The sequence below is a fragment of the Hypanus sabinus genome, chromosome 1 (assembly GCF_030144855.1).
Source record: "Hypanus sabinus isolate sHypSab1 chromosome 1, sHypSab1.hap1, whole genome shotgun sequence".
In the NCBI taxonomy this organism is placed as follows: domain Eukaryota; kingdom Metazoa; phylum Chordata; class Chondrichthyes; order Myliobatiformes; family Dasyatidae; genus Hypanus; species Hypanus sabinus.
The window spans coordinates 35,245,383-35,268,621 of record NC_082706.1 but is presented as its reverse complement, the minus strand read 5'-3'; the positions used below and the strand labels follow the sequence as shown (position 1 = coordinate 35,268,621).

At 43.5% G+C, this 23,239-nt stretch overlaps 1 protein-coding gene across 3 annotated transcripts in view; it reads right to left on the bottom strand.

The window, feature by feature from the left end:
• Nucleotides 1–23,239, bottom strand: part of aebp1b (AE binding protein 1b) — a 136,382-nt gene that overhangs the window by 4,897 nt on the left and 108,246 nt on the right. For all 3 annotated transcript variants that reach the window (XM_059966947.1, XM_059966937.1, XM_059966956.1), the window contains 7 exons: nucleotides 21,106–21,250; nucleotides 17,688–17,767; nucleotides 15,001–15,124; nucleotides 12,934–13,130; nucleotides 12,208–12,381; nucleotides 7,253–7,622; nucleotides 5,328–5,467 (listed from right to left, as the gene is read on the bottom strand). In XM_059966947.1, coding sequence (XP_059822930.1) covers nucleotides 5,328–5,467; nucleotides 7,253–7,622; nucleotides 12,208–12,381; nucleotides 12,934–13,130; nucleotides 15,001–15,124; nucleotides 17,688–17,767; nucleotides 21,106–21,250 — 1,230 coding nt within the window. The remainder of the gene's footprint in view (nucleotides 1–5,327; nucleotides 5,468–7,252; nucleotides 7,623–12,207; nucleotides 12,382–12,933; nucleotides 13,131–15,000; nucleotides 15,125–17,687; nucleotides 17,768–21,105; nucleotides 21,251–23,239) is intronic.

Sequence of the window (23,239 nt, the reverse complement as noted above, 5' to 3'; positions counted from 1 at the left end):
GGAATGAATCTAAGACTACTGGCATGCCTTTCTTGGAGAGCAATAACTGACTGATTTGAAAGATCTTTTTTGAAGAGGTACCGAAGCTTATTGATGAGGGCCGTGCATTTGATGTAGTCTTGATGGAGTTCCAAGAACTTGATCTGGTCATCTTTAAATTTCCGTCTCTCATCTTAAATACCTCTAACATACTGACATTATACCATGGGAAGAGGATTCTGACTCTCTACCTCTCATAGTGTTATCCTGTTCACCTCAGCAACAAGTATATCTCTTTGGATACTGCTGTGGGCTGGGGGTAGGGTAAAAGTCAGAGAAGGGTAAAGTTAAACAGTGCAGTAGTGGTAGAGGGCTTGATAGTTAGGGGGACGGACAGGAAATTCTGTGGCTACAAAAAGGACACCAGGTTGGTGTGTTGCCTCCTGGGTTCTAGGATCCAGGACGTCTTGAAGAAAGTGCAGTATATTCTCAAAGGGGTGGGTAAACAGCCAGAGGTCATGGTGCATATTGTCACCAATGACCGGCAGAAAAGGGGAAGAGAAGTTTTGATGGGGCAGAATTTGTTAAGTGTGCTCCGGGGGCAGTTGGGAATCAGTGACCATAACTCCTTAACTTTCAGGATGGCTATAGATAAGGAGAGATATGGTCCTTGTGGAAATTATGAGGGACATTAGGCAGGGACTAAGGAAAGATAATTGGGAACACCTTTTTTTTCTGGCAAATCCACATTAGACATGTGGAGGGTGTTTAAAGATCAATTGCACAGAGTACAGGAAAGGTGTGTTCCTGTTAGAAGGAAGGACGGGGATGGAAAGATAAGAGAACCTTGGATGTCCGGAGAGGTAATGAAATTAGTCAAAAAGGAAAAGTATGTAAAGCTTTAGAAGTTAGGGTCAAGCAGCAGATGAGGACCAGGATATCCGTGCTGAGTGCCACAATACGTTTGGGCATTTAGGGGTTAAGGAGGAGGAAGTATTGGATGATCTATTGTGAGGTGTTGCACCTTGATAGGGCAAATGCAAAGAGACTGTTAGGGGCAAGGCTGAGCAAGACTCTGAACGGTGTTGCTGAGCAGAGAGATCTTGGGTTCCAAGTTCATAGCTCCTTGATGGGATGGTGAGAAAGACTTAGGGAATGCTTTTTATTAGTCATTGCATTAAGATAAAAAGTCAATAGGTTATGTTGCAACTTTATAAAACTCTGGTTAGGCCATATCTAGAGTACAGTATACACTTCTAGTCACCCCACTACAGGAAAAATGTTCAGGCTTTGGAGAGGGTGCAGAAGAGGTTTGCAGGATCCTGCCTTGTTTAGAGGGTATGTGCTTCATAAGAGGCTGGTCAAACTTGGATAGTTTTCTCTGTGGGGAGATCTGATAGAGGTTTGTAAGATTTTGAGTGGCATAGATATAGAGAGGGAGTATCTTTTATCCAGAGTACAAATGTCTAATACCAGAGGGCATGCATTGAAAGTGAGAGGGTGAAGGGTCAAAGGGGATGGTTTTTTTTTCTCTCAGTCGTGGATGCCTAGAATGCACTGCCAGCTACGGTGGTAGAGGCAAATAATTAGAGGCTTTTATGAGATGTTTAGATATGTGTTGGCCTAGTGGACAAGGCATCAGACTAGTAACCTGAAGGTCACTGGTTCGAGCCTCAGCTGAGGCAGCGTGTTTGTGTCTTTGAGCAAGGCACTTAACAACACATTGCTCTGCAACGTCGCCAGTGCCAAGTTGCTTGGGTCCTAGTGCCCTTCCCTTGGACAACATCGGTGACGTGGAGAGGGGAAGGCCTGCAGCTTGGGCAACTGCCGGTCTCCCATACAACCCTGCCCAGGCCTGTGCCCTGGAAACTCCAGGCACAAATCCATGGTCTCTCGAGACTGACGGATGCCACCACCAGATAGCCACATGAATGTGATGAAGATGAGGGATATGGACATTGTGTCAGTAGGAGGGATTAGTTTTGGGTTTTTAAAAATGTACTTTTTTTAGCTGGTTTGGCACAGCATTGTGGGCCAAAAGGACTGTTCCTTTGCTGTTGTTTTCTATGTTCTAATTTCTATCAGATTTCTGCTTACTGCTCTAGGTTTGTCTGACTTCTCCTCTAGCCCAGGCAACATCCTGGTAAATCTACACCCTCACCTTAATCCCTACATCCTATAACAAGATGACCAGAACTGCATGCAGTACCCCGTGGAGTCTCTCTAAAGGTTTTTGTTATAACTGCGATATGACTTCCTTATTCTTGTATTCAGTGTTCCAAAGAATGAAGGCAAACATACCATCTTTACCACCCAATCTACTTCCATGGCCATAGACAGTGAGCTATAGACATAGACCCCAGAACACTCTACATCAATATTGTTAAGGGTTCTGCAATTAACTATTCTTTCCACATAACTTTAACTTCCTAAAGAACACCTCATACTTGCTCAGAGTAAGTCCCACCTTCTGTTTCTCTGCCCATACCTGTAACTTGACTATATTCTGCTGTTTTCTTTAACAGACACCTCCTATTTTCAACTACACCAACTTGTCTTACACATCTCTTTTTCGTCTGAGCCTTTGCCCACTAATGTTCGACCTTTTTGCTTTGGGGGGAGGGAAGCTTTTCTACCCTATCGATGCCTCTCATAATTTTTATATACTTCTGTTAGGTCATCTCTCAGCTTCCAAAGCTCCGGCAAAAATGAGTTTGTCCAACCTCTCCTTATAGCTAATACGTTCCAATCCAGGCAAAAGCCTGGCAGAGATACAAAACTCCAGATGCTGGAATCTGGAGGAAAGAAATTTAGGTCAAGGCTCTATATCAGGATCTGAAATATCAATTATGTTTTTACCTCCACTGGTTTTGCCTGGTACACTGAGTTCTATGGTTTTTTTGCTCAGCACCCTGGTGAACCTCTTCTGCATCCACTCCAAAGTTTCCACATCTTTCCTATGGTGTGATGACCAGACCCGTCCAGCCAAGGTTTATTCTTTTTATACAACTTCAACACCAATTCTGAACATTTATACTCCATGCCCCAAATAATGCAATAAGTATTGTAGGAAAGACAGATGAGTACAGGGCATTGATCAATACATGGAATTATGATATTGTAGCCATTAGAGAGACAGGAGGGGCAGGACTGGCAGCTTAATATTCCAGAGTTCCGTTGTTTCAGATGCAATAGTGTGGGAGAGATTACTAGCCAGGGAAAATTCCTTGGTAGTGTTCAGACTAGAGGGCTCGTCTAGTGAGGCTTTATGGGTCGAACTGAGGAATAAGAAAATTATGACCACATTAATGGGACTATATTGCAAACCACCTAATAGTCTGCAGGATTTAGAGGAACAAATTTGTAGAGAGATCGCAGACTCCTGCAAGAAACGGGTTGTTATAGTAAGTCATTTTAACTTTCCACATATGATACAGTATGGGACTCCCCATACTGTAAACGGCCTAGATGGAATGGTTTGTCAAATGTTTCCTTAATCAGTATGTAGAAGTCCCTACGAAAGAGTGTGTGTTACTTGATCTCCTATTAGGGAATGACACAGAGCAGGTGACAGAAGATTGTGTAGAAGAACACTTTGAAACTAATGGTGTTGATAATGATCATTCGATGCAAAGTAAATATGGTTGCAATTCTAAATTGGAAGAAGCCCAACTTTGATGGTATCAGAAAGGATTGGGACAGGCTGCTTTCTGGCAAAAGGTGTACTTGGTAAGTGGGAGGCCTTCAAAAGTGAAATTTTGAGAGTACAATACAAAGCTTGTATGTGCCTTTCGGAATAAATATTGGAAGGTATCCTGAAGGACTGAATATATGAGTACTTGGATAGACAGGGATTGTTTAGGAGTAGTCAGCATAGCTTTGTGTGTGGTGGTCATGTCTAACCAATCTTACAGAGGAGTTACCAGGAAAGTTGATGAAGGCAAGGCAGTGGATGTTGTCTATATGGACTTTAGAAAGACATTTGACACGATCCGGCATGGGAGGAAGAAGATGAGGTAGTAAACTGGATTAAACATTGACTTTGTGGGAGAAGCCAGAGAGTGGTAGCCTGTGAGTGGGGGTCTGTAACTAGAGGAGTGCTGCAGGGATTGGTGCTGGGTCCATTGTAATCTATCATCTATAGCAACAATCTGGATGATAATGTGGTTAACTGGATCGGCAAATTTGTGGATGACACCAAGACTGGTGTAGTGGACAGTGAAGAATCCTGTCGTGGCTTTTGGACGGATCTGGACCAGCTGAAAAATGGCAGATGGAATTTAATGCAGACAAGTGCGGGGTGTTGCACTTCAGTGGGACCAACCAGGGTAGGTCTTATGCAGTAAGTGTAGGGCACTGAGGAGTGCAGTGGAGCAAAGGGTTTGGTAATGAAGGTCCGTAATTCTTTGAAAATTGAGTTTCAGGTAGATAAAGAAAAACCTTTGGCACATTGGTCTTCATAAATCAAAGTATAGAGTACAGGAGATGGGATGTTATGTTGAATTTGCATAAGACATCAGTGAGGCCTAATTTGAAGTTTTGGTCACCTATCTACAGGAAAGATGTAAATAAGGTTTAAAGAGTACAGAGAAAATGTACATGATCATTTCTAGGGCTGGTGGACCTGAGTTATAAGGGAGGATTGAATAGGTTAGAACTTTACTCCTTGGAATGTAGAAGATTGAGGGGAGATTTGATAGAGATATACTAAATTATGAGGGGTATAGATAGGGAAAATGAAAGCAGGCTTTTTCCACTGAAATGTTGGACTACAACTAGAAGTCATGGGTTAAAGGTGAAAAGTTTAAGGAGGAATGTGAGAGTAAGCACCTTCACTCAGAGAGTCATGAGTGTGTGGAATGAGCTCCCAGTGCAAGTGGTGTATGCGAGCTTGATTTCAGAACTGTGGTCTGGGTGCAGGTCAATCAGACCAGGCAGTTTAAATAGTTTGGCACAGACTAGATGGGCCAAAGGGCCTGTTTCTCTGCTGTACTTCTCTATGACTCCAATGAAGGCAAGCATACCATTTGCCTTCCTATTCAATCACTTTTAAGGAGAGTAGTTTTAAGCCATGGAATGATGTTGATGAGGTGATATGATGAGAGAACACGGGCAGAGGGAACATAATCCTGGAAAGTGAGAGGAGATTCAATCTAAGAAGATTAACAAGGCTCAAATCATGCAAATGAATGCTGTAATGAAATATTAAGGGCACGGTGTACAAGTGGAATTCAGCAAATAAATTGAGCAATAATTTGATTCAGCCAGTCAGCATGTTTTGGACTTGTGAAAGCTATCTTACTGGAAATGGTTCAATGTTGCATTCAACATTAGTAGTTTTCCATTACCTGTTCCATAAAGTGGAGCAGTGCCTCCTGGTTCTTCTCCCATTCCTTTGACAGCTCAGACTCATGAGGGAATTTATCACAGCCAACATAAATGGAGAGTTGGAAGCAGTTGGTGTGCAGATAGCAGAAATCATTCATAGCTGTGGAAAAGAAGACTTTTCAGGACCGGATCTCTCACCATCAGAATGCGTCCAAAGACATTACACACTATTGCCACCAAACAGCAGAGCTAAATTGTTTTTAGACATTTATAGCACCAAATGACACAAAGTTCTGTTAGGAGCAATTGTAACAGCTTTTGCTGAATTGGAATTTATCAATTGCACATTAGTACATTTTAACATTTAAACGATTAACTTTGCTTGTAGAACTGTTGATGATTTAAATAGCCTATCACAAATTTTGCAAAATGTTCTCCCAAAGATTTTTTTATGAGGCAGATGGCCTCTGGAATTTCCAGATTTTACTGAGTTTTATTCAGTTTTATACTGTGGGGCTATGTCCTCTCAGGTTCGAGACTACCAGATTTACTTCTTGCAACCACCGGGGGGCGAACACACCATTATCCCTCCACCTCGAGGAAATGAAACAGGTTTTCGAGGTATAAGGCTAGTGTTCTTGTAAAGCCAATTGTCTAGTCTTTCCATTGCACAAAACTAGCATTGAAACAAGTCCTACGTCAGAGCTTTGTGAAAGGTAGTTGCAACCTCTTGACTTCTGCATATCGATTACATGCAGCTCTGAAATATTGACTGTAGGTTGTCATTAATAGCTGTTAAAGAAGGGCAGGACAAAAACAATTCTGATTCCTTCCAAGTGTAAAATTATAGGGTGATTCATCAACAAGGAGCTGGACACTGAAGATGGATGTGCTATATTTTGTTAAAAGTATAGGTGCAATATGAAAAGACAGAAATGAATATCATTATAAAATCTACATCTACAATTATTAGAACGTATTTTAGAAATTGGGTTTAATAAAAGGATTTTGGAATTAGATGGGTAAATTTAATTTTCTATATTAGTTTAACTTGAAATTTTCAAAGTATTTATCTTTCTGCATCAATCTAATCAATGTGGGATGGTCTAGCATTGATGGAGTTTCCTGGTCATTAAACAGTGACCCAATCACTAGACACCCTGAAATGTCCCTTTCCTCATATCAGTCTTATAATATTTCTGCTTAATGTGCTTGTCATTCTATAATAGTCTGCATTTTCGACCAAAGTTACCAACTCCTCATTGAAAACGTGGCAAGCACGTGAAAATAGTCAGCACAGTGCATTGAAAGTTGTGAGCTGCTGCCGCATTCGACCTTTAACAACAAATTATACTTTAAAAGCTTGGTAAACGAGTGTTTTGCTCCATCAGTTTAAAAATGAAAAATTTCCTGCTGTGAAACAGGAAGGAGAAGGCCTGCGGTATGTCAAATTACTGGGTGAACGAGTAGTTTTGGGAGTACTGCGAGTCTGTGTCCTTACTGATGCTAGCTGCTCTCTTGAGTGCTCGCCGGAGGGCACTGATGCTTTTTTGCTGGTGGGGGGGAGGCATGAGTTTCCTTGCTACTGCTTGTGTGTGGGATGGGGGGGCTTTGGGCTTCTAACATTTAACTGTCATTCATTCTTTGGGGCACTCGTCTGTTTTCGTGGATGTTTGCGAAGAAAAAGAATTTCAGGATGTATATTGTATACATTTCTCTGACATTAAATGTACCTATTAAAATCTAAAAGATGAAGTGAATGTCCTCTCTCTTTATTCATAGTGATTATTTACCCTACATTGGACTAGATACAAAATTTCTCCCTTCATTTACTAAGGAAAAGTCTTAACCGTCCTTGGAGTGACTTGTTGCGAGAGCAGTTAACTTCCAGAACTGAAACTTTTTCTGGTACCATGATTTTCCTGTAGGGTACGATTATACTTACTGCCAACAGATGGACGCCATGCCCCACCATTGATGAACCCAGAACCTTTAGTGAAGTCATCAGAGTGGCATTTGCCTTGATATGTTTCAACCATGTCAAGATTTGCAGAAGCGTAAGAGGTAGCCAGCCAATGGAATACTGGGTCATCAGGTGTATCCATGTATTTGAGTTTTTCACTTTCCTCATAATAGTCTAACATCTGTGCTCTTCGCATCATCTCTTCTCTTCGCAACATCTCTTCTGGTTCCTCTTCGGGTACTGCCATGTTGAATGGAAACGTCACCACCTGCTCGCCTCCGAGGATGTTGGCTCCAAGTACAAAAGGGATTTTTTCTAACCATGCTATAATAGCACGTGTTTCCACAGCGACCTGAGTAAGATGCAAAAAAAAAGTTTATCTCATAATATGGAAATGAAAAGTACTCCGTTGGTCAGAGTTGACCATGGATGTTGCATCCTAGCTGTCTAGATAGCCTGGGCAGTACAATACCGTGAGTAATTTGTTGCCCATGTAGCAAGCTCCCCCTCTCCACACATCAGGTGAACCCAAAGAAATGGCAGAGACCAATACAGTTTGGTACCAGCAGCATTACAGGAGTTGCCAGTCAACATAAAACTCAATGTAGAACAACCTTAGGGACTCCAGCTCCGGATTTTTCCCTCGGTGTTTACTCTCGAAGCCTTCCCCATGAGGGGAAGGCAGCGGAGGTTTGAAATCAGAATTTTCCTTCTCCTAGATGACCTGCCTACTGCAGCTGACGAGCTTCATCTGGTTCCTTAAGGTTGTTGTAGCTGGGGATGGCAATGGGGACAAGCTCCCACTACCCATTAAATGCTTCCAATGGCGCACACCTCAAACAACCCCTGACAACCAAATCCAGCTCCTGGCCTTCACGTGTGGCTCAGCTACTATGAAAGGACTAGATGGGATAAAATTTGTCAAGTGTGTTCAGGAAAGTTTCCTTAATCAGTATAGAGAAATCCCAATGAGAGAGTGTGATCTCCAGTTAGGAAATGAGTCAGGACAAATGACAGAAGTTTGTGTAGGGAAACATTTTGCCATTAGTTTCAAGTAAATATGCAAAAAGATGGGTCTGGTCCATGGGCTGAGATTCCAAATTGGAAAAAGGGGCAATTTTGATGGTAGCAGAAAGGATCCTGCAAGAGTGGATTGGTTCAGGCTGTTTTCTGGCAACGGTGTGCTTGGTAAGTTGCAGGCCTTCAAAAGTGAAATTTTGAGAGTACAAAGCTTGCATTTGCCCGTCAGAATAAAGGGCAAGGATGACAGGTTTCTAGAACCTTGGTCTTTGAGACATATCGAGACCCTGGTCAAGGAGAAAAAGGAGGTGCATAGCGGGTATAGGCAGGTGGGATGAAATGAGATACTTGAGTATAAGAAATGCAAAAGAACGCTTAAGAGAGAAATCTGGAGGGTCGAAAGGAGGCACGAGTTTGGTCTAGCAGACAAGGTGAAGGAGAAGCTTAAAGGCTTCCGGTGATATGTTAAGAGCAGAAGGATTGCAAGTGAAAAAACCGGTCAACTGGAAGATCAGAATGGTGTCCCTGTGTGGAGCCAAAGGAGATGGGGAGATCTTAAATGAAATTCTTTGCATTGGGAGACTGACGCTGTTATAAAAATGAGGCAAAGCAGCATTGAGTTCATGGATATGATATAGATTACAGAGGAGGAGGTGTTTGCTGCCTTGAGACAATCAGGGTGGACAAATCCCCAGGGCTTGACAAGGTGTTCCATCGGTCTCTGAGGGAGGCAAGTGCAGAAATTGTTGGAGCTGTGGCAGAGATATTTGAGGGATTGGAAGATAGCTAATGTCATTCCACTGTTTAAGAAAGGCTCCAAAAAATAAACCAGGAAATTAAAGGCCGGTGAGCCTGATACCAGTCGTGGGAAAGTTATTGGAAGGTATTCTAAGGGACCAGACATATAACTAGCTGGATAGACAGGGACTGATTAGACGATAGCCAGCACAGTCATGACTAACCAATCTTAAGGAGTTTTTGGAGAAGTTACCAGAAAAGTTGATGAAGGTAAGGCAGGGGATGTTGTCTGCATGGATTTCAGTAAAGCATTTGAGACAGTCCCAAATCGGGGGGGGGGGGGGGGGGGTAGGATTTGTTAAGAAGATTGAATCGATTGACATTCAGATACTGGCTTTGTGGGAGAAGCCAGAGAGTGGTGGTAGCGGATTGCCTCTTTGACCGGAGGTCTGTGACTAGTGGTGTGCTGCAGGGATAGGTGCTGGGTCTGTTGTTGTTTATCATCTACATGAACGATCTGGATGGTAATGTGATTAACTGGATCAGCAAATTTGCAGATGACACCAAGATTGGGAGTGTAGTGGACAGATGGAGGCTATAAAAGCTTGCAGAAGGATCCGGACCATTGGCAAAATAGGCTGAAAAGTGACAGGTGGAATTTAATGCAGACATGTGTGCGGTCTTGCACTTTGGGAGGACCAGCCAGGGTAGGACTTACCCAGTGAGTGGTTGGGCACCGAGGAGTGCAATAGAACAAAGGGCTCTGGGAATACAGGTCCATAATTCATTCAAAGTGGGGTCACAGGTTGATAGGGTTGTAAAGAAAACTTTTAACAAATGTTATGAAGTTGTATAAGACTGGGTGAGGCCTATTTTGGAATATTTTGTGCAGTTTGGTCGTTTGCCTATGAGAAAGATGTAAATAAGATTGAAAGAGTACAGAGAAAATTTACAAGGTTGATGTCAGGATTGGAGACCCTGAGTCATAAGGAAAGATTGAATAGGTTAGAACTTCATTCTCTGGATTTGACAGAGCGGAACAAAATTATGAGGATTTTAGATAGGGTAAATGCAAGCAGGCATTTTCCACTGAGATTGGGTGAGACTACACCTAGAGATCATGGGTTAAAAGTGGAAGGTGAAATGTTTAAGGGGAACATGAGGAGAAACGTCTTCCCTCAGAGGATCGTACAAATGTGGAACAAGCTGCCCAAGTAAGTGGTGGATGTAATTTTGATTTGAACATTTAACAAATGTTTGGACAGGCACAAGAATGGGAGGGATATGGAAGGCTATAGGCTGGGTGCAGGTCGATGGGACTAGGCAGTTTAAATGGTTTGGCATGGACTAGATGGGCTGAAGGGCCCATTTCTGTGCTGCACTTTATCCATGACTCTATTTCATACGGATTACACTGACTGGGCCATCTGTCTCTACCCTTGACCAAAGCAGCTGTTCCTGTCTCTCGGTTACTACCTGCGCTATTTCAGAGCTCAAAGTAAACTTATCATAACACTCCTAAACACAGTCAGGATGCTGCTTTCATAGGCTGAATCTGATCTCTCCAAACCCAATCGAAATGAAACGGGAATCAAAACCTGAACAGGAAGCTTCAACATTGAATTTAATGATTTGATAAAACTGAATGTGTTGTGAACAAGCAGGCTAGAAGATCATACTGTTATCGACAGTGTCCTGATAAAGAGAAGTTATCACCTTGACTTTTGGATACTGCAGCAAGTTATCCCAGTGCTTCTCAGCTGCGGGCATCTTGATCTCCAGTGCTGTCTCTGTGGATTTTGCAGTGTTCCTGCAGCTGTATGAGGTTCCCCTGGAGCATTGCTTTCAGCTGTGTGATTAGGTTAATTAGCCACACGAAATCCTCCCAGTGCAGGTTTGTGTCAGGAGAACTGGGGAGTTAATGGCTGTGAGGGAAATCGATTATGGGAAATAAGTGGGGGTATTGGGATTGCTATGAGAACTGGAATAGACTCGGTGGACTGCATAGCATCCTTCTGTGTGATAAGAGAAATGAGGGCGTGTGTCCAATGGACATCAATTTCCACTGTTTAACACTTAAACATAAGAAAGTGCCTCCTTGTCTGAGCTGCCAATCAATATTATGGGTAATCTACTTCCAGCTCCAACTTCTCTAGATCCTCATAGGCCACAGTCCCCCAGTCATCTAAGAATTTACCTGCTTCCGTATAAATACACCTCGCTTCCATCTACGGAGCAGAGTTTTAGCTTGGAATTTCATGAATGAGAACTATTTGGCATCTACCCGTTCATCAGCAACACACAGAGGAACTGGAGCCATGGTGTTGGCATAGCGGTTACAGCTGAGGGCTTTGGAGTTCAGAGATCAATTCCAGCATCATCCTTAAGGAGTCTGTACGTGCTCCCTGATTTTCTCCGGGTCCTCGGATTTCCTCCCATAGTTCTAAGATGTACCGGTTAATTGGTCATTGTAAATTGCCCCATGATTAGGCTAGGGTAAAATCGGGGGTTGCTGGGCAACGAGGCTCAAAGGGCCGATATTGCACTGTCTTTCAATAAATAAAAGCAATTTTCCATAGAATCTCCTTTGCACTCTCTCCAATGCTCCTACTTCTTTTGTTGTCTTACACAACCAAGACCGTGCATGGTCAAGTGTGGCCTCACTGACTACACAATTGTAACAATTCCAGTAATTTCCCTCCCTCCCCTTCTCTCTTTTCCATTCCCCATTCTGGCTCCACTCGTCCCCCATCTCTTCCAAACACTAAAGATGCCCCTGGGACAGCTGTGGTCTAGACACTATTTTTTTTTGTGTTAATTCTCATGGGCACAGAGCAGGTATGAAACCTGTGACTCTTCATTTCTAATCCTCCTTCCTTCAATTAGTGTGGTTAAGAGACAATTATAATTGGACTCTCCCCGCCCTACCTTACCCCCCCAGCATCTCATTCTTTTGTGCCCTCTACTCATTTGAGGCGGACATTATTAACTTAATAGAACAACACTGAAATATGTTTTTCTGGTCCTGATAGAAGGCCACCCACATTAAACAGTATGCCTACACTCAGCATTTTGGGTTCTAACTTCAGATGCTTCGCCGGGTTTTTTAAATCTCTATACAAATAGTTAGTTGAATTAAAGATTCTGACATTTATAACATGCAATAGCTGCTCGCTCACCGCGCCTTCTTCTGATTGGTATTCTTCCGGTATAGGAAGGTGGTGATTGGCTATTCGTCGAAGACCTCTTTGGTCCCTTGCAGCCCACGTTGAAGTCAGTTCTGGAAAGTTGTCACTGAGGTCAAATCCTTCTTCCGTCCAGTATCCCAGTGCCCAGCTGCTCAGTTCTGATCCCTGTGGAGGATTTAAAGCAACACTCTTCATCTTTTCCTCCTTAAGCCTATGACAAATAGTTGTGCACCAAGATTCAGATCAGTGTACTCACTGTTTTGGAGACCGATGATCCTGTCACATTCAATTGTGCAACACTTTGACATTAACTTTATAACCTCACTTAAAAAGAAAGTGGAAATGACATGCTATCTGCTTCTGAGGCCCAAGTTTGAAAATGGGAAGTTCCACAATAATTCCAGTCAGCACCATGTCAGAATTAACTTGTGATAATATTACTGGGTACAAAGAGAGAAGGTATCTCATTTCACCTTCTCTCACTGCTAGGCAAATAATGTACCAGAGATACCAAGTACAGCGCTGACAACAAAACCCTACGACTTACTGATTTACGTTGATATCACACACAATAAGATTAATATTTACTGCCATGGAACTAAATCTAATGTTGAACAGTGCATGCTTACTTATTGAATAGTATCGTTCCCTGCTCTACGCTCGGGCCTCGTGGCCAAACTAAAGACTCTTGGACTATATTTCCAATTGGGTGCTCACTATTTCATAAGCCAGTTCGTAACCATCTGGATTGAGAGAGGGTACAAGGTGTATCCTTGTGTTATCGATTAATCGTGTGATCCGGGGGTTTCCGTAGTTGTATTCCTTACACAGGAATTGCATTAGAAGCAGCAGCAACTCCCGACCTAAGACTTCGTTTCCATGCATTCCAGCAGTGTAATGGAACTCGGGCTCCCCTGGAAAACAACAAATGCTGACGGTTAGATGTGAGTACTGAGACACTTGGGTGACTCATTTCAGAGACCCAGTAATGACCGTAACTAAACAAAATATTATCTTACTCACAAGTCACACTTAATTAATAAAACGGTGTCAGGGAAATGCATATTGATAATATATCCTGAGCAATAATTCCAAGAGCAACAATAAGTCACAAATCCTACCACCAATCTTACTCTACTACCAAATGCGTCATTACCGCCCCCCCCCCCCCCCCGCCAACTTTCCAGGGATCTCTCCCTCAGTAATTCCCTTGTCCATTCCTTCACCCCTCCCAATAATCTTCCTCCCAGCACTTATCCCTGCAAGTGGCCAAAGTGTTACACCTGCCCATTTACCTCCTCCCTCACCTCAATTCAGTCTTATCAGGTGAGGCAACACTCCACCCGTGAATCTGGGGTCATCTATTGTGTCCAGTGCTCCTGATGCGGCCTACTCTACATTGGTGATACCGGTTATCGGTGCGCTTCGTTGAGCACCTCCGCTCCATCCGCCCAAAGCAGAACTTCCCGGTGGACAAAGATTTTAATTCTCATTCCCATCCCCATTCCAACATGTCGGTCCATGTCCTCCTCTTGTGCCACGATGAGGCCACCCTCAGAGTCGAGGAGCAACACCCGATATCCTGCTGGGTAACTTCCAACCTGATGGTATGAACATCGATTTCTCCTTCCGGTAAAAAATATTCCCTTCTTCTCCCCACTTTGGCCTCTTATCTCTTCTCACTTGCTGATCACTTCCCCCCCCACTGTCCCCTCCTCCTTCCACTTCTCCCATGGTCCACTCTCCTCTCCTATCGGATTCCTTCCTCTCCAGCCATTTACCTTTCCCGCCCGTCAACTTCCAGCTATCCTTCTTCCACTCCCCCCAACTTTTTATTCTGGCATCTTCCCCCTTCCTTTCCAGTCCCAAAGAAGGGTCTTGGCCCAAAGTGTTGACTGTTCGTTCATTTCCGTAGGTGCTGCCTGGCCTGCTGAGTTCTTCCAGTATTGTGTGTGTGTTGATCTGGGTTTCGAGCATCTGCAGAATCTCTTGTTAATTGTCATGTGTGTAACCCCCTGGGAAGGGTTTCACTGTTAATGTAATGATCTTTCTGTAGCAGCAATGTTTGGGTTATGGCTAGAGATAATGAGGGGCTTTGGAATGTGAGCCGTCCAATGAAGGGAGTGTGTTTTCTCTTGTTGTGTGCCTGCGACTGAGGTGATCTGAGTCTTTTGTTCGGCGGAAGATGAAGAGAGAAGATACCAGAAAGGAGTGGGGCCAGGAGTCAATGCAGCTTGGGGAAATCGATGGAGGACCAGTGGAAGGGAAGCGTGAGCTCCAACGAACATGTTGGACTGTTTCATTAAAATGGGTCCTTTTCTCTTTGTTTTACTTTACTAACCCTTTAGTCAAATTAAGAATTATAAAGCTAAAACTTGCATACGGCGTACTGTCTGTTATTTCATGGTACTGACTTGTAACAGGGTAATGCATCGTGCAGCATCCATACAAACAGGAGGTTTAGCACCTCAGATTTCACACATTTGGCGGGGCCAGAGAGTGTCTTCCCTAGACTAACACCACCGGCCGAACCTGAGGGTTACACGTGATTGTGTTGGACCCTGACGACCACAGTTATGACACGTCTGATGGTCCTCACGTACCATTCACAGGTTTCGTTTTCTCAGAAGATAATGAAATGATACAACTGGAGGTTAAAGATGACTGGCCACTATTAACTAAGTGTTGATATAGATACCAGTAATAATTAACATTGATGTCTATAAAACATTACAGCAACATGAATGATCAATAATTATCACTTTTGATCTGAGAGATTATTACCAGGTTCATGCTCTCCTGGGTTATCAGACAACTCCATGGCATACAGCTTCAATCCTTGGGAACTTTTTCCAATGTTATAAATCCGGGTGATGTTTGGACACTGCTCATTCACAACCTTCATCAGCTAGCAGGTAATTTAAAATAAAACATATTAAATGTTCCTCTTATTAAAATAAAATTATTACATACACATAATAGTACAGGATAGTGTGAATTTAAGAACATAAGAAATAGGAGCAGGAGTAGGCCACCTAGCCTGTTGAGCTTGCTCTGCCGTTCAATAAGATCATGGCTGATCTGGCCATGGACTCATTTCTACCTACCTGCCTTTTCCCCCAAACCCTTAATACCCCTAATATGCAAAAATCTATCCAACCTTGTCTTAAATATATTTACTGAGGTAGCCTCCACTGCTTCATTGGGCAGAGAATTCCATAGATTCACCACCCTCTGGGAAAAGTAGTTCCTCCTCATCTCCGTCCTAAATCTATTCCCCCCCCCCCCCATCTTGAGGCTATGTCCCCTAGTTGTAGTCTCACCTACCAGTGGAAACAACATTCCTGCCTCTATCTTATCTATCCCTTTCATAATTTTATATGTTTCTATACATATGTTTCAAGTACAGTTCCAAGCAACTCAATCTCTCCTCATAGTCTAACCCCCTCATCTCTGGAATCAACCTGGTGAACCTCCTCTGCACCACCTCCAAATCCCAGTATATCCTTCCTCAAGTAAAATTGATTTATTCATTTGGAGATACAGCGTGTAATAGGTCTGTCCAGCCCTTTGAGCCACACCACTCCACAACCCCGATTTACCCTGACTTAATCACAGGACAATCTACAACGAGCAATTAACCTACCCGGACTGTGGGAGGGAATCAGAGAACCCGGAGACAACCCATGTATTCCATGGGGAGAACATACAAACTCCCTATAGAGGACTGAACTCCGGACTCTGATGCCTCGAGCTGTAAGAGTGCACACTAACCGCTACTCTACTGAGGCACCCTAATGTTATAGAAACTGAGTGAAAGAAGTGTTACTTTATCAACTCCTGTAGGAACTATTAATGTCAGTGCACAAAGTGCCTTGTTAGGTGGATTTGTCCATTTTAGTATTGTGGACAACTTGCTACACCAATCCATTCATTTAATTAATCAGTTAATTAATTAATTATTATCTTTTGAGATACTGTGTGAAACCATATAACATTACAGCACGGAAACAGGCCACCTTGGCCCTTCTAGTCTGTGCCGAACGCTTACTCTCACCTAGTCCCACTGACCTGCACGCAGCCCATAGCCCTCCATTCCTTTCCTGTCCATATACCTATCCAATTTTACTTTAAATGATGGAATCGAACCTGCCTCTACCACTTCTACTGGAAGCTCGTTCCACACAGCTAACACTCTCTGAGTAAAAAAATTACCCCTCGTGTTACCCCTAAACTTTTACCCCCTAACTCTCAACTCATGTCCTCTTGTTTGAATCTCCCCTACTCTCAATGGAAAAAGCCTATCCACGTCAACTCTATCCATCCCCCTCATAATTAAATGCCTCTATCAAGTCCCCCCTCAACCTTCTACGCTCCAAAGAATAAAGACCTAACTTGTTCAACCTTTCTCTGTAACTTAGGTGCTGAAACCCAGGTAATATTCTAGTAAATCTTCTCTGTACTTTCTCTATTTTGTTGACATCTTTCCTGTAATTCGGTGACCAGAACTGGACACAATACTCCAAATTCGGCCTTACCAATGTCTTGTACAATTTTAACATTACATCCCAACTCCTATACTCAATGCTCTGATTTATAAAGGCCAGCATACCAAAAGCTTTCTTCACCACCCTATCCACATGAGATTCCACCTTCAGGGAACTATGCACCATTATTCCTAGATCACTCTGTTCTACTGCATTCCTCAATGCCCTACCATTTACCATGTATGTCCTATTTGGATTATTCCTACCAAAACGTAACACCTCACACTTAGGCCCTGCAGGCCCACCAAACCACACAGCCCAGCAACCCACTGATTTAACTCTAGCCCAGTCACAGGACAATTTACAATGACCAATTATCCTACTAACCAGTACCTCTTTGGATGGTGGGAGGAAACCAAAGCAGCTGGAGAAAACCCATGCACTCACAGGAAGACTATAGAAACTTTCTTACAGAAGACACCAGAATTGAACTCCAAATTCTGAAGGCCCCCAGCTGTGATACCATCATGTTAACTACTACGGTACCATGGTTCCTCCCCACCACTTAAATATATCAACTTAATGAATATTCAGTTTATGAATATTAACAGAATGAATATTCAGCTGTCTTTTTATGGTTTGGGCTATGGAATGAACAATTGCTTTCTACAACAGAGCCCAATTATTCCCCAAAACAACTTTATTGGGGGGAAAAATGACGTGATTGGTTGACGGAGTAACATTCATGTTGGCTGACAGCATCAAAGTTAAGGAGTACGCTGAAACGAGAGGAGGAATGTGTTATAAGCACTGAGGAGCAGGTGACAGTCTATATAAGCATGAAAGGTTATTGATAGTAATGCTTCAGAAAATCTTATTGTTGGCCAGTGATCATGCTGCAAATGTCTCCTGCTCCCTCTGGCCAGGAGTATGATAGCACACAACCAACATACAATATATTAACCAGCATAAGCTTAGCCTTACCTGACGCATGTCCTTGTAATTGTGATGCTTGAAGTCAAGTTCGTCTCCTGTCACCTCATTTGACACATAATGGGTGGGGTCTGTGAGATGGAGTTTAAAGTTAGTGGGTGGTACGAGTTAGTACTGTTGTTTCAAAGCAACATCAGTCCAGGTGTGAAACTGACATCTTCTTGTGACCACATGGATATCCCCAGGCTTTCTAGTTTCCTCCCATGTCCCAAACCCTCTGGTGGCTGCTGTAAATGTCCTTTTATGTAAGGATGTGGAAAAAGGAATACAGAGGAATAGGAGTGCATGGGCTGATGGGATCAGTCGCTGGAAACTGTTGTGAACTCTGTGGGCTGAATGGTCTTCTTTGTCATAATGAGGATTTTATGATTCAGAAATATAAAGTACAACCCTGTGGTGTTTACAAAACTGGGAATGGTTCTGTGAGGACAAGAGGTGAAAGATTATTTTATTGGTCAGTGAATTGCTAATCTAAAGGTAAGTTGTTATAGAACATAGAACATTATAGGCCCTTCAGCCCACAATGTTGTGCTGACCCACAAACCCTGCCTCCCATATAACCTCCCACCTTAAATTTCTCCATATACCTGTCTAGTAGTCTCTTAAATTTCACTAGTGTATCTGCCTCCAGCACTGATTCAGGCAGTGTATTCCATGCACCAACCACTCTCTGAGTGAAAAACCTTCCTCTAATATCCCCCTTGAACTTCCCTCCCCTTACCTTAAAGCCATGTCCTCTTGTACTGAGCAGTGGTGCCCTGGGGAAGAGGCGCTGGCTGTCCACTCTGTCTATTCCTCTTAATATCTTGTACACCTCTATCATGTCTCCTCTCATCCTCCTTCTCTCCAAAGAGTAAAGCCCTAGCTCCCTTAATCTCTGATCATAATCCATACTCTCTATACCAGGCAGCATCCTGGTAAATCTCCTCTGTACCCTTTCCAATGCTTCCACATCCTTCCTATAGTGAGGTGACCAGAACTGGACACAGTACGCCAAGTGTGGCCCAACTAGAGTTTTATAGAGCTGTATCATTACATCATGTCTCTTAAACTCTATCCCTCGACTTATGAAACCTAACACCCCATAAACTTTCTTAACTACCCTATCTACCTGTGAGGCAACTTTCAGGGATTTGTGGACATGTACCCCCAGATCTCTCTGCTCCTCCACACTACCAAGTATCCTGCCATCCAGTTATGGTTGCATGATGATCAGAATCAGCTCAAAGTAAATTTATTATCAAAGTACATATACGTCACCGTATACATATACGTCACTCTGAGATTCATTTTCTTGCGGGCATAATCAATCAATTCAATAACCATATTAGAATCAATAAAAGATTGCTCCCAACAGGGTTGACAAGCAGAGTGCAAAAGACAAGAAACAAAAATAAAGAAAATAAATAAATAGATAGATAGATATTGAGGTCATGAGATGAAGAGTCCTTGAAAGTGAGTCAATTGTTTGAGAGAACATTTCAACAATGGGGCAAATGAGTGAAGTCAACCCCTCTGATTCAGGAGCCAGGTGGTTGAGGAGTAATAACTGTTCCTGAACCTGGTGGGGTGAGTCCTGAGGCTCTTATATCCTCTTCCTGATGGCAGCAGCTAGAAGAGAGAATGACCTAGGTGGTGTGGGTCCTGATGGTGGGTGCTGCTTTCCTGCGACAACACAGTGTAGATGTGCTCAGCGGTGGGGAGGGCTTTACCTATGATGGGCTGAGCCATATTCACTACTTTTTGTTGGATTTTCTGTTCAAGGGCTTTGGTGCTTCCATTACCAGGCTGTGATGCAGCCAGTCAGTATACTCTACACCACACAGTTAGTCAAAGTTATTGATGTCATACCAAATCTGTGCAAACTCCTCAGCAAGTAGGTGAACTGCCGTACTTTGGTTGTAATTGCACTTGCGTGCTGGGCCTAAGGTACTTAAAGTTGCTGACCCTCTCCAGCTCTGATCCCCCAATGAGGACTGGCTCATGAACCTCCTCCTGACATCAGTAATCAGCTCCTTGGTCTTGCTGACATTGAGTAAAGTTGTTGTTGTGACACCACTCAGCCAGATTTTCAACCTCCCTCCTATATGTTGATTCATCACCACCTTTGACTCGCCCTACGACAATGGTGTTGTCAACAAACTTGAAGGCGGCATTGGAGCTGTGCTTAGCCACACAGTCATAAGCGTGGAGTATTACAGGGGGCCAAGCACATAAACTTGTGGTGCAGCAGTGCTGATGGAGATTGTGGAGGAGATGTTGTTGCCAATCCAAACTGATGGGGGTCTGCCAGTGAGGAAACTGAGGAACCAATTGCACAAGGAGGCATTGAGGCCAAGGTTTGAAGCTTATTGATTAGTTTTGAGGGGATGATGGTATTAAATGCTGAGCTGTAGTCGATAAAGAGCATTCTGATGTATGCATCTTTGCTGTCCAGATGTTCCAGGGTTGAGCAAAGAGCCAATGAGATGCCATCTCCTGTGGACCTGTTGCTCTGGCAGGCAAATTGAAGTGGATCCAAGTCACTTCTCAGGCAGGAGTTGATGTTTCATCACCAGCCTCCCAAAATGCTTCATCACAGTTGATGTTAACAATAGTCATAGAGAGAGGCTACCATGTTCTTCTTAGGTACTGGTATAATTGAAATCTGCTTGAAGCAAGTGGATACCTCAGACTGATGAAGTGAGAAGTTAAAGATATTGGCGAACACTCCAGCCAGTTGATCAGTACAGGCCTTCAGTACTTGGCCAGGTACCCCATCTGGGCTGGATACTTTCTTTGGTCACCCTCCTGAAGGATGTTCTCACAGCAGCCTCAGAGACTGAAATCAAAGGGTCAAAGTTCATGATGGTCCTCCATGTTTCGATGGTCAAAGTGAGCATATCACTACCGTATGTCGTAAAATTTGTTGTTTTGTGGCAGCAGTACATTGGAATACATCATAATAAAAAAACTTTCAATTACAATCAGTATATATAACAAATGGAAAATTTAATTAAATAAGTAATGCAAAAAGGGAAATAGTGAGGCAGTGCTAATGGGTTCACTATCCATTCAGAATTCTGTTGGCAGAGGGGGAGAAACTGTTCCTGAAGCACTGAATAAACAAATTGATTATTATTAGAAAATCAGGGCTGGAAGAAAATCATTGCAGTTTTATCAGACCATGGAATGCTTGCCTGTAAATAGGTAGTCAGACAGGTAATAGGAATTCTCTATCTTTTGAACAAAACCAGTGATACTGAGAGAAATGTATACAAGCAGAGTGATTTTCTAAATTCTGAGATTCTATTAGAATATATTTTAGTGGCCAGAAGTACGCAGAGCCTCTTTCCTGTAATTGTTACGTTGCTCATGTTATGTGGCAGGTGGACAGATTTTCTTTTCTCGCAAGAGGGGAAATCCTCACCTGACAGCGGACAGGCAAGCACCTCCATTCTCATGCACAGGCTCCCATTCCAGCTCTGTGGATTTATCCGGATGTAACGGGCAACAACAGTTACCGGGAATTCACTCAGAACTGGCGTGTCTGTGTCCACGTTTCCGTAAAAAAGCTGTGGAAATTGGAGAATATCTGTTAGTCGCCTTCCCCGTCTTGGCACTGTTATCATTATCCACACAGATGGTTTCTTTTGTATTAAAAAAGACTGAATAAATAATTGCTCATGTATGTCAGATTTCTAGGCTTGTTTTTAATAATGATCAACTGAAGGTCAGTAGACCTTGGGAACAAGTGCACGTGGCTTCAGAGAAACATTTCAGGATGTCACATCCCATTGAGACACTATAATATCTGAGAAATGATATTTTCTCAAGGCGAACAACGAAGAACAATAAACACACAAAGTGCTGCTGGAACTTGGCAGGTGAGGCAGCATTTATGGAAGTCAATGTTTTGGGTTGAGACTCTTTATGAGGACTGGAAACGAATTGGGAAGATGCCAGAATAAGATGAAGAGAAAGGAAGACAAGCTAGAAGGTGTTAGGTGTAGCTAGGTGGGGCGGGGGGGGGGGGGGTGAAGTAAGGCACTGGGAGGTGACAGGAGGAAAAGGCAAAGTGCTGGAGAAGGAGGAGTCTTATAGGATAGGAGAGTGGACTGTGGGAGAAAGGGAAGGAGAAGGCCAGCGGGGGAGATGACGGGCAGGTGAGGAGAAGAGGTAAGAGACCAGAGTGAGGAGCTGAAGAAGACGGAAGATGGAGGGGGAGAAATTGCCAGAAGATGGAGAAATCAAAGTTCATGCCATCAGTTTGGAGGCTACCTAGACAGAGTCTGAGGTAATTGCTCCCCCAACCTGAGGGGGGCCTCATCACGGCAAAGGAGGAGGCCATGAACTGACGAGCCTGAATGAGAACAGCAATGGTTGACCACTGGGACGTGACACTCCCTGCAGATGGAGTGGCTCTGTTCAATGAACTGGCCCCCCCCCCCCCCAATCTACGTCAGGTCTTACCAATGTAGAAGAGGCCGCATCGGGAGAACTGGAAATTTGCAGATTTGCAGTTACAGTGCTGATTCACCGGAAAGGACTGTTTGGGGCCTTGAACGGAGAGGAATGGGCAGGTGTAGCTCTTTTGCTGTATGCAGGGATAAGTGCCAGGAGGGAGATTAATGAGGAAGGACGGATGGACAAGGGAAGCAATCCCTGTGGAAAGTGGAGAGTGGGGGAGGGGGCAGGTAAAGCTGTGTTTGGTGGTCAGGTCCCGTAGAAGATGGTGGATGTTATGGAGAATGATGTTTTGGATGCCATTGTAGTGTAGCGGTTAGCAAGATGCTGTTACAGCTTGGGGCATTCCAGAGTTCGGAGTTCAATTCCCGCGTGCTCTGTACATCTATCCTGTGGAACGCCAGGGTTTTCTCCCACAATCCATGTTAAGTTAGGGTTAATGGGATTTGTCAAGTGTTGCTGGGGTGACATGGCTCAAAGAGCCAGAAAGGCCTACACCACACCGTATCACGCAGTAAATAAATAAACACAGAGGCTGATGGGGCGGTAGGTAAGGACAAGAGGAACTCTATCCCTGTTAAGGCAGTGAGATAAAGGGGTGAGCGCGGATGTTCAGGAAATGGAGGAGATGTGCATGAGGGCAGCGTCCATGGTGGAGGAAGGGAAAACCCGTCCTTTGAAGAAAGAGGACATCTCTGATTTCCCGGAAAGGAAAACCTGGGAACAAATGCAGCGGAGATGCAGAAACTGAGAAAAGCAGTTTATTTAAATGGTTTATTTTGGTAGTTCAAATTTGAAGACAGAACATAATATTAATGGTCAGACCCTTGGCTGTGTGGAGGATTAGCGAGCTTTTGGGGTCCACGTCCGTAAGACACTCAAAGCTGCTGCGCAGGTTGATAGTGTTGTTAAGAAGGCGTACGGTCTGTTAGCCTTCATTAACTGTGGGATTGAGTTCAAGAGTTGTGAGGTAATGTTACAGCTCTATATGACCTTAGATGCATTTTTATAGGAGACAGGGTGGAAAAAGGTATAGTCAAGATAGCCACGGGAATTAGCAGGTTTATAAAAGGTATCGGTAGAAAGTTTGTCTTCAG